This window comes from Aethalodelphis obliquidens, unplaced genomic scaffold, assembly GCF_003676395.1.
Source record: "Aethalodelphis obliquidens isolate GAN/ISIS:26980383/991018 unplaced genomic scaffold, ASM367639v1 scaffold16, whole genome shotgun sequence".
In the NCBI taxonomy this organism is placed as follows: Eukaryota; Metazoa; Chordata; class Mammalia; order Artiodactyla; family Delphinidae; genus Aethalodelphis; species Aethalodelphis obliquidens.
Genome location: NW_020837960.1, coordinates 23,357,314 through 23,369,521, shown reverse-complemented (window position 1 = coordinate 23,369,521; position 12,208 = coordinate 23,357,314). Strand labels below are relative to the sequence as shown.

The window sequence follows — 12,208 nt, the reverse complement described above, 5'->3', positions numbered from 1 at the left end:
TAATATATGGCCTTTATTATGTTGAGGAAAGTTCCCTCTATGCCTACTTTCTGCAGGGTTTTTTATCATAAATGGGTGTTTAATTTTGTCGAAAGCTTTCTCTGCATCTACTGAGATGATCATATGGTTTTTCGCTTCAATTTGTTAATATGGTGTATCACGTTGATTGATTTGCGTATATTGAAGAATCCTTGCATTCCTGGAATAAACCCCAGTTGATCATGGTGTATGATCCTTTTAATGTGTTGTTGGATTCTGTTTGCTAGTATTTTGTTGAGGATTTCTACGTCTATGTTCATCAGTGATATTGGCCTGTAGTTTTCTTTCTTTGTGACATCTTTGTCTGGTTTTGGTATCAGGGTGATGGTGGCCTCGTAGAATGAGTTGGGGAGTGTTCCTCCCTCTGCTATATTTTGGAAGAGTTTGAGAAGGATAGGTGTTAGCTCTTCTCTAAATGTTTGATAGAATTCGCCTGTGAAGCCATCTGGTCCTGGGCTTTTGTTTGTTGGAAGATTTTTAATCACAGTTTCAATTTCAGTGCTTGTGATTGGTCTGTTCATATTTTCTATTTCTTTCTGGTACAGTCTTGGCAGCTTGTGTATTTCTAAGAATTTGTCCGTTTCTTCCAGGTTGTGCATTTTATTGGCTTAGAGTTGCTTGTAGTAATCTCTCATGATCCTTTGTATTTCTGCAGTGTCAGTTGTTACTTCTCCTTTTTCATTTCTAATTCTATTGATTTGAGTCTTCTCGCTTTTTTTCTTGATGAGTCTGGCTAATGGTTTATCAATTTTATTTATCTTCTCAAAGAACCAGCTTTTAGTTTTATTGATCTATGGTATTGTTTCCTTCATTTCTTTTTCATTTATTTCTGACCTGATTTTTATGATTTCTTTCCCTCTGCTAACTTTGGTATTTTTTTTATTCTTCTTTCTCTAATTGCTTTAGGTGCAAGGTTAGGTTGTTTATTCGAGATGTTTCCTTCTTCTTAAGGTAGGATTGTATTGCTATAAACTTCCCTCTTAGAACTGCTTTTGCGGCATCCCATAGGTTTTGGGTCGTTGTGTCTCCATTGTCATTTGTTCCTAGGTATTTTTTTATTTCCTCTTTGATTTCTTCAGTGATCACTTCGTTATTAAGTAGTGTATTGTTTAGCCTCCATGTGTTTGTATTTTTTACAGATCTTTTCTGTAATTGATATCTAGTCTCATGGCATTGTGGTCAGAAAAGATACTTGATATAGTTTCAATTTTCTTAAATTTACCAAGGCTAGATTTGTGACCCAAGATATGATCTATCCTGGAGAATGTTCCATGAGCACTTGAGAAAAATGTGTATTCTGTTGTTTTTGGATGGAATGTCTTATAAATATCAATTAAGTCCATCTTGTTTAATGTATCATTTAAAGCTTGTGTTTCCTTATTTATTTTCATTTTGGATGATCTGTCCATTGGTGAAACTGGGTGTTAAAGTCCCCTACTATGAATGTGTTACTGTTGATTTCCCCCTTTATGGCTGTTAGTATTTGCCTTATGTATCGAGGTGCTCCTATGTTGGGTGCATAAATATTTACAATTGTTAGATCTGCTTGGATCGATCCCTTGATCATTATGTAGTGTCCTTCTTTGTCTCTTGTAATAGTCTTTATTTTGAATTCTATTTTGTCTGATATGAGAATTGCTACTCCAGCTTTCTTTTGGTTTCCATTTGCATGGAATATCTTTTTCCATCCCCTTACTTTCAGTCTGTATGTGTCTCTAGGTCTGAAGTGGGTCTCTTGTAGACAGCATATATAAGGGTCTTGTTTTTGTATCCATTCAGCCAGTCTGGTCTTTTGGTGGGAGCATTTAGTCCCTTGACATTTAAGGTAATTATCGATATGTATGTACCTATTCCCATTTTCTTAATTGTTTTGGGTTCGTTATTGTACGTCTTTTCCTTCTCTTGTGTTTCTTGCCTAGAGAAGTTCCTTTAGTATTTGTTGTAAAGCTGGTTTGGTGGTGCTGAGCTCTCTCAGCTTTTGCTTGTCTGTAGAGGTTTTAATTTCTCCATCAAATCTGAATGAGATCCTTGCTGGGTAGAGTAATCTTGGTTGCATGTTTTTCTCCTTCATCACTTTAAATATGTCTTGTCAGTCCCTTCTGGCTTGCAGAGTTTCTGCTGAAAGATCAGCTGTTAACCTTATGGGGATTCCCTTGTGTGTTATTTGTTGTTTTTCCCTTGCTGCTTTTAATATGTTTTCTTTGTATTTAATTTTTGATAGTTTGATTAATATGTGTCTTGGCGTATTTCTCCTTGGATTTATCCTGTATGGGACTCTCTGTGCTTCCTGGACTGGATTAACTATTTCCTTTCCCCTATTAGGGAAGTTTTCAACTATAATCTCTTCAAATATTTCCTCAGTCCCTTTCTTTTTCTCTTCTTCTTCTGGAACCCCTATAATTCAAATGTTGGTGCATTTAATGTTGTCCCAGAGGTCTCTGAGACTGTCCTTAGTTCTTTTCATTCTTTTTTCTTTATTCTGCTCTGCAGTAGTTATTTCCACTATTTTATCTTCCAGGTCACTTATCCGTTCTTCTGCCTCAGTTATTCTGCTATTGATCCCATCTAGAGTATTTTTAATTTCATTTATTGTGTTGTTCATCGTTGCTTGTTTCATCTTTAGTTCTTCTAGGTCCTTGTTAAATGTTTCTTGCATTTTGTCTATTCTATTTCCAAGATTTTGGATCATCTTTACTATCATTATTCTGAATTCTTTTTCAGGTAGACTGCCTATTTCCTCTTCATTTGTTAGGTCTGGTGGGTTTTTATCTTGCTCCTTCATCTGCTGTGTGTTTTTCTGTCTTTTCATTTTGCTTATCTTACTGTGTGTGGGGTCTCCTTTTTGCAGGCTGCAGGTTCGTAGTTCCCGTTGTTTTGGGTGTCCGTCCCCAGTGGCTAAAGTTGGTTCAGTGGGTTGTGTAGGCTTCCTGGTGGAGGGGACTAGTGCCTCTGTTCTGGTGGATGAGGCTGGATCTTGTCTTTCTGGTGGGCAGGTCCACGTCTGGTGGTGTGTTTTGGGGTGTCTGTGGACTTATTATGATTTTAGGCAGCCTCTCTGCTAATGGGTGGGGTTACGTTCCTGTCTTGCTAGTTGTTTGGCATAGGTTGTCCAGCACTGTAGCTTGCTGGTCGTTGAGTGAAGCTGTGTGCTGGTGTAGAGAAGGAGATCTCTGGGAGATTTTCACCATTTGATATTATTATGTGGAGCTGGGAGGTCTCATGTGGACCAGTGTCCTTAAGTTGTCTCTCCCACCTCAGAGGCACAGCACTGACTCCTGGGTACAGCACCAAGAGCCTTTCATCCATACGGCTCAGAATAAAAGGGAGAAAAAGTAGAAAGAAAGAAAGAAGGGAAGAAAGGAAGAAAGGACGGAAGGAAGGAAGAAAGAAGGGAGGGAGGGAGGAAGGAAGGAAAGAAGGAATGAAGGAAGGAAAGAAAGAAGATAAAATAAAAGTTATTAAAATAAAAAATTATTAAGAAAAACATTTGTTTTTAAAGAAAATACAAACAAACAAAAAACAACATCAACAAAAAAAACGGACGGATAGAACCTTAGGACAAATGGTGGAAGCCAAGCTATACAGACAAAATCTGACACAGAAGCATACACATACACACTCACAAAAAGAGGAAAAGGGGAAAAAATAAATCTTTCTCTCAAAGTCCACCTCCTCAATTTGGGATGATTCATTGTCTATTCAGGTATTCCACAGATGCAGGGTACATCAAGTTGACTGTGGAGCTTTAATCCGCTGCTTCTGAGGCTGCTGGAGAGATTTCCTTTTCTCTTTGTTCTCACAGCTCCTGGTGCTCAGCTTTGGATTTGGCCCCGCCTCTGCGTGTAGGTCGCTGGAAGGCGTCTGTTCTTCTCTCAGATAGGACAGGGTTAAAGGAGCAGCTGCTTTGTGGGCTGTGGCTCAATGAGGCCGGGGGGGGAGGGAGGGGCATGGAGTGCGGGGCGACGTTGCACCAGCCTGAGGCGTGCCGTGCATTCTCCCGGGGAAGTTGTCCCTGGATCCCGGGACCCTGGCAGTGGTGGGCTGCACAGGCTCCCCGGAAGGGGTGTGTGGATAGTGATCTGAGCTCACACACAGGCTTCTTGGTGGCGGCAGCAGCAGCCTTAGCGTCTCATCCCTGTCTCGGGTGTCCGCACTTTCAGCCACAGCTCGCATCCGTCTCTGAAGCTCCTTTAAGCAGCGCTCTTAATCCCCTCTCCTCGTTCACCAGGAAACAGAGAGGGAAGAAAAAGTCTCTTGCCTCTTTGGCAGGTCCAGACTTTTCCCCGGATTCCCTCCCAGCCAGCCATGGTGCACTAACCCCTTGCAGGCTGTGTTCTCGCCGCCAACCCCAGTCCTCTCCCTGCGCTCCGACCGAAGCCTGAGCCTCAGCTCGCAGCCCCGCCCGCCCCGGCCGTTGAGGAGACAAGCCTCTCGGGCTGATGAGTGCCGGTCGACACCAGTCCTCTGTGCGGGAACCTGTCCACTTTGCCCTCTGCACCCTGTTGCTGTGCTCTCCCCCGCGGCTCCGCAGCTTTCCCCCTCCGCCACCCGCAGTCTCCGCCCGTGAAGGGGCTTCCTAGTATGTGGAAACCTTTCCTGCTTCACAGCTCCCTCCCACTGGTGCAGGTCCCATCCCTATCCTTTTGTCTCTGTTTATTCTTTTTTTCTTTTGCCCTACCCAGGTACGTGCGGACTTTCTTACCCTTTGGGAGGTCTGAGGTCTTCTGCCAGCGTTCCGTAGGTGTTCTGTAGGAGCTTTTCAACGTGTAGATGTATTTCTGGTGTATCTGTGGGGAGGAACGTGATCTCCGCGTCTTACTCTTCCGCCATCTTCCCCTCGTCCCCCTGTCTCTGAAATTTTTATATATGATTCACTGTAAAAACATTTATTTATATTAAAAATCTCATAGTAGTACATGATCTTCGTAGCCCGTGAAATAATGTAAAGATTTGTGGTTAAAAAGTTAATACTTTCCCAAGGAGCCAGTATTACCAGTCTTATATATTTTTTCACCTCTATTTGTCTGCTCAAACACAAACTTACAGATTTATATGCATAGTTAATTCATATTATAGGTGTTTCAAAGACTTATTCTGAATATATCACAAACACAAAGTGGTATTATATATGTAAATATAATGAACCTTGTATGAGTATCACCAAGCTTAAGGAATAGAATATTACCATAAGCCTGTATATATCTATCCTTGGTCAGACATTTATCCCATTTCCAGGCGTAGAGATAACCCCATCTTCAATTTTATGTTTATTATACCTTTTCTTGAGTCTTTATTATTTTTTACTGCGCTCTTTATTTTTTACTGTGCTTTACTCCTTCGTTATTTACATTGTGTAATATCAATATATGACGGTAGTAAGTATACTGAGTGCTTACAATTAAAATGGACCAGTTACTATTCTAATTCCTTTACATATGTTGATCCATTTAATCCTCACAAAATATCCTATGACAAAGAGCTTTTGTCCTCATCCTAACAATAAGAAACACTTATGCACAAAGATAGTATAACACTTGTCCAATTTCATTAAGTGGTGGCCAAATTTTAAATAAAAGTAAGGAAATTATTACTGAAATAATGGTGCTGTCTCTAAGGAGATGGTGTGGGGGATGTGATCAGGAAGGGGGGTGTGGCTCAGAGCTGAGAGCTGGGTAGGGTGAGGCTTTATTGTATGCTGGAGCAGACTGGTGCCACCACCAATTATTAATATTTGATGAGATGGTTGTCAAACCATTGGTGGCGTGAACTTGAAACCAGTCATGGAGGGAGTATTTATTTACACAACAGAAATCAGAAATCTGCATATGATATAAATCAGGACCTCACCCTCCACTCTTTGCAGCTTCTTTACCTACACACCAAGGGTTGATAGGTTTCTCTGCCAAGCTGCTGTCAGTGTTAAGTTTCGTGACCTAAGAAGTTGTTATACAGGTGTTCATCTTATAATAATTCATTAAGTTGCAAATGTATATCTTCTGTATGTGTACTGTATTTCACAATGAAAATATTAAAAAAAACAAAAATAATAGCAAGTTTTGGTAAGGAGGGAAAGAGTACTTTGTACACTATTGGCAGGAGTAGAGCAACAAATGTAGAAATGGGAAAGAGATTTCTTTCCCAAGAGTAGATAAAATGGATTGTTTAAGGGCTAATTTGTTTTGATGTGTAATAATCTACACATAAATATTTGTGGAGTGAATAAGCAGATGCTATAAATAATACATAAAAGGGTTATAGATTAAAACTTATACAGAAGCTATATAAATCTGGGTTGCTTCAAGTAAGGCTTGATGTTTAAGGGCTTCATGGTTCTAGCTATGTTTCTTAAAGGTATAATTTCATTACTGCATATTTTATATTACATATATATCATGGCATATTCTCATTTTTATTGGTAATTAAATATTTGCACTTATTTACTTTGAAATTTAGGTGTTTTATTGGAAATGATATGTACACTGTAACTGTTCATGCTTATTTCATTTATTGACTCAAGCATTTATTGAGTGTCATAATAATACGTATTTTGTGTATATAAGTGTCATAGAAGAAAAAAGCTTCAAAACAAATAATTACGTAGAGTGTCACTTTTCTATGGTTTGTTCTATAATGTGCAGATGAAATGGAGAATGATTTTAAACACAGACAGGTAAGAAGAAGGTGGAAGAAATATTGGGAAAACTTGGATTTGAGGGGGAAAAGGGAACCTATTAAGTTAATAAAAGTAGGGAAATGTATCCATGTAAAGACTTGATATTATTTATTTATCAATGAATAGTAATATAATTTTTAAAAAGTAATTCTTTCCCGCAAATCTGACATTTAGTAAAAAATTTGAAATTGCCAAAAATCTGAAAATAATATTTGTATTCTCTATTATTGAAATTGTACAGAATTAATACTAAGAAATATGATAATTATAATGACTATAACTTAAAGTATTCCATAATATCACAACATAATTGCATTAAGCTTATTATTAAGTAATAATAATGAGGGGTTTTATTGTTTGTTGTTTCTTTTTATTTTCTGTTTTATTCTAGATGGTCCCCGGCCATCACAAAAAGAAATTGTATCACTACGGGCATTTATGTTACTTTTCCTGAAACAGCTTATATTAAAGGTAAAACAGTTTTATGTAATTCAAAGTTGCAGTATATTACATGAAAAGAATGTTTTGGCAGAGTTTAAATCATTATTGTAAAATTAGTTTTACAACCTTTAATTCATGAATTGCTTTCAATATTCTGTAAATCTTAGTATTAACTTTTGTTGAACTTCACTTTGTGCTAATACTCTTTGAGGTCCTCTATCCTAAGGGGTGTAGCAGAAATAGACAAGGAACATATATGCATAAAAATAGAGCATGAAGATTTCATCTTAGAAAATGATCTGTGTTCCTGTTTGAGAAGACTTATATATTTTTATCACATTAGGATTTTTAAAAGATTAAGATAAATAGAAAATAAAGGTAAAATGCACAGCAATTAATATTGTAGTTTTATGGTAATTTGCATTATTTTTAGAAAAGAATACATGTTTAGAAAATAGTAATATTAATATATTTAGACGATCAAAATATAATAATTTTTATAGTAAAGTCAGTCAAACATTAGCAACTTTAGAAGAATAGGTACAATTTTCTAAATATGTACGTATTTACCTTGAAATAATATAGTCTATGAATTATGAAGTATCTAGATATTTTAATTAAAGCATCACTGCTTTTAAGTTGTCCATATTTTATTTTAAAGTGATCATTTTGATGGCTGTCTTTAATTAAAGTTTTAATTTTAGATTTAAATTAATTAATTTTTTAAAAAATTAGGATCGAGGGGTCAAGGAAGATGAACTTCAGAGTATATTAAATTACCTGCTTACAATGCATGAGGTAGGACATGGTCTGGGTCTTCTATTTTAATAATTTTATTCAATGCATTAGAAAACATTTATAACTAAATAAATATTGCTGATCCTTATTATGCAGGATGAAAATATTCATGATGTGTTACAGTTACTAGTGGCTTTAATGTCAGAACACCCAGCCTCAATGATACCAGCGTTTGATCAAAGAAATGGAATAAGGTATGTTTATAATATTAGTACTATTAGTAGGCTTTAATTGAGTACAGTTGTGCTTCCCAGAATAATCCCTGTTGAGTTAACTTTTGAGTGTATATAGCAAAATCTTACACATAGGAAGGGAATAGATGGAGAAATCTGTTATTAATCTTCTAATTCTCAAGGGAACTGATGAAGTGTATAGAAAATGGGTCTCGGGTCTCAAGAAGAGTAATTATATTGCTGTTGCTGTAGTAAAGACATTTTAAGTAGTGGGAAGAGCAAATATTTTGGCAAGAAGATGAGAGAGCATGGTATATTTCGACAAAAGAGAGTTCAAGAAAAGTCTATGAGTTTAGGCTCAAGAGCTAGATAGTGGCCAGGTTTGAAAGATCCGTATAATGGTAAGAAGTTCAGATTTTATTTTATTGGTGATGAAAACTAAAGAATTTTGAATACACAACTGATTTGCTCAGATTTCTGTTTTGCTAGATTTACAATCAGCAGTGTGGAAAATGAGTTGGAGATAGATAAAACTGATGTAGCAAGATCAGTAGAGAGATTATTTTATTCATCAGTGTTAGAGATGACAAGCTAGGACAGTGGCAGTATGATGGGAATGATGGAGATGAAATATTTTGGAACAAGAAGCCAAATTTGAAAACTAACTTTACTTATGGTGATTGTAAAGTAATTATGTAGATAAGTAAAACATAGTTTCTTGGTTAGTATTCTTATTAACTTAAACCTAAAACCTAGCCCCTTAAGGAGTCTCCCTTATTATTTTTCTGGAGTCTGAGTTATTTGAATAAATAAGAAATCTAGGTTATGCCATGTGTACCTCAGTGAACTTCCACAGGTTATAAAAAGAGTTTGGAAATAATATATTAGTAAATGTCAAGGGACTTTATTAGTGCTTCTTTTACTTGGCCATTTATATCAGCAAATAACAACTTTCTAGTCTTGAAGGACTTCCTTTTCAAATCAGAGAAGCAATCGCTTTATTTCTATGTGGATATCTAACTTGTGACACCACTCCTACCTTTGAGTTTACAACCCATTGGGTTGCTAATCTATTTAAATAAGAAGGTTGTACATTTAATTATTAACAACTACAAATATATTTTATTGTGAGGTTGAACTGTATGAAATTGCTGAAACTTAGGTGACTTTACCAAATAAAGGCAATTTCATATGGCTCAACCTAATAATATAATACAAACAATTACACTCATTCTCCTTAAATTATATTTAGATTGAACACTTAGTATCCTTGAACTTAGATCCTAGTACCTGCTTCTTTTATTATATTAACTGATTAATTAAGAAATCAATTAAAAATATACTCATTACCCTTATGAATGATACCAACCTTCGATTGGTTAATATGGTGAAATGCAAAAATAGAATCCTGCTTTCCTTTGACACACTGGAAATAATTATCTTACGAGAGAGTGCTATTTGGTAAGCTCTTTAGAGGACTGAAATAGTATCTTAACTGTATAACATGAAAAGATTGATTGAGCACAATAAGTACAAAGGCCTTGTTGCTCATGGTTGACACCAGCTGAACATGTCACATTGTTACCAGTGTGTTCAAAACAATCACAAACATGGAAAATGTGCTACTTTAGTTTTTCCACTTAAAAAGAATGTAGAGGATGTAGGCTCTGGTTTAGAATATGGAAAAAATAGGCTTATTAGATACAAAATTTTAAATTCTGTATCCTAGAAAATAGGTACTAAAGGATGACAGTTATGTATGGGGAAATTTTTGATTAATTATAATTCAAGCATGCTAAGAAATGAACACAAAGAATGAACTTAATTTAATTCTGATAATATTTTAACTGGACTTAAGGAAGACCTTGTGGTGATACTGACCTGAACATAAAAAAATGTAATATTTTTATATCTGAAAATCTTTAGAGAAAAGAATAATTTCTTTTTTCACATAGTTTAGATCATTTTCTGGCTGAATATAGTAAGCTGGGGCAAATGAATTAGGATTCACCTGTATTATTATATTGTGAGTAAACAGTCATTAATTGATTTGTCAGTAAATTTCCTGTTCATACTTTATCTTGGTTTTTGTAAGAAATACGTGTCTGGTTATGAAAAAAATCCTATGTAGCACAGATGTCTGATGGCCTTAGATGATTTCATATTTCAAATATTAAATCATAATTTCTGTTGATCTAAGGTGGATCTTATACCTTTTTACTCCTTTAACTCAGTTATTCCTAGAGAATAGGAATTCTGTGGGAGTTTCTGATTACATATCTGAGTATAGTCATATTTTTATGCTGTGCAGTTTTGCTTTGGTTTTCAAGATTATTTTTGCTGTTGAATGTTCTTTGTTATGATTTCCTGAATATTTCTTTGACATGTATAATTTTTCTATTGTCATATTTGTCTTTTTTTCATTACTGTTGTTGGTCCTTAAAAGTTCTGAAAATATATTTCAATGTAAATTTATATTCATTTAAGAACTTGAGGGTTTTGCAAAAAACTATCTTCTGAAGGAAATAATCACTGTAGAGTTTACTTCTTCTCATAATGTATTCTTCAGTAGTATAATTTTTAAAAAGTATTATCAACAATGTATTATTTTTTAAAGTCTAAGTTACTTTAAATAAAATAGATGTCATTAACTTTCAGTTATTTGTTCCCCTCTGTTAATGTCACTGAAATGAAAGGAAAATCATACTGCATCTTCTCTTACCTGTTTTTGTGTTGAGACTATATTACTTCACTTCAAAATATAAAATGGCATTTTAAGTTTTACAAAGATATTTAATAGAATAAAGCACACCCTAATTTTATAGAGTCACCACAGCCACCCTCAGAGAACCTTCTGAAATTGTAGAATTAGTTGCAAAAGAATGCAGTTATTATTGCCCCCTTCTACCTTATAGAAAAAAATATTTGTTTTTATTTTTTGAAAAAAATGAGATAAAAATTTTGAAGTACATATAAGTATTATAATGAATATATCCCTGCTGTTATATAGGATTTGAAGTGACTGTGTAAGTTAGGTCATGTGTTAGTTTATTGTAGAAACACATTAGGGTAGGAACCAAGAATTGGAAATCTATGAAGAAACAAGTTTGCTTCTTCTGCGACTTCCTGTATAGCTGCTTTATTCCTTCTGTATATAGACTCACCTTTGTGAACAAAACAAGGCTGTCCTATAGTTTCTCTTTTAAATCATTTCCTAATTCAAGAGCCCAACAAAGAGTAGATATTGTTTCTCAGAACTCATTCCAAATTCTCAGAAAAGAAAAATATTTCGGCAGGTAGGTACCCATGGTCCGTTTAGCCATAACCAAGAAAAAAGGTCATTAAGTACGAATGTCAGGGGAAACTCAAATAGAAGAGTAAATGTGGCTTAACTAAGCATGGATCTTAAAATTGAAAGTGTTGTTTAGTGTGCTGGGAGGAAATACTTATGAACGACCAATCACACTGTCCTTTTGAGGATGTATTTGATGTACAAGTTTAAAGAAAATTAATGTGCTTATTTCCAACTTTTTCAAAGAATTTAAAAACCTGAGAGGTCTTTTATGTTTTATATATTTATAGTTTATTTGTAAAGTATACAGTGCTTATATTTTTAATATTCATAAGTGATCAAAATATCATTTATTTCTATATATTTTAGGGTAATCTACAAATTATTGGCCTCTAAAAGTGAAAGTATTTGGGTTCAAGCTCTGAAGGTTCTGGGATACTTTCTGAAGCATTTAGGTCACAAGTAAGTTGATGTTTTTCACAATGAATTGTAGAAATATCTACTGAAACTGTATTTCTACTAGGTTTGTAACACATGAATTTGACTGGAATGATCTTATAATGGAAAATAATAACTTCTTGTGGTAAAAGTTGTAAAAATAATTTATGAAAGAATGTTTTTTTTTTCTTTTGCTGTACGTGGGCCTCTCACTGTTGTGGCCTTTCCCGTTGCGGAGCACAAGCTCCAGACGCGCAGGCTCAGCGGCCATGGCTCACGGGCCCAGCCGCTCTGCGGCATGTGGGATCTTCCCGGACCGGGGCACGTGTCCGTGTCCCCTGCATTGGCAGGCGG

At 35.5% G+C, this 12,208-nt stretch overlaps 1 protein-coding gene across 4 annotated transcripts in view; it reads left to right on the top strand.

Moving 5' to 3' along the window:
• Window positions 1-12,208, top strand: part of NBEA (neurobeachin) — a 627,914-nt gene that overhangs the window by 150,842 nt on the left and 464,864 nt on the right. For all 4 annotated transcript variants that reach the window (XM_027116524.1, XM_027116522.1, XM_027116523.1 and 1 more), the window contains exons 14-17: window positions 7,104-7,183; window positions 7,889-7,951; window positions 8,048-8,145; window positions 11,786-11,878. In XM_027116524.1, coding sequence (XP_026972325.1) covers window positions 7,104-7,183; window positions 7,889-7,951; window positions 8,048-8,145; window positions 11,786-11,878 — 334 coding nt within the window. The remainder of the gene's footprint in view (window positions 1-7,103; window positions 7,184-7,888; window positions 7,952-8,047; window positions 8,146-11,785; window positions 11,879-12,208) is intronic.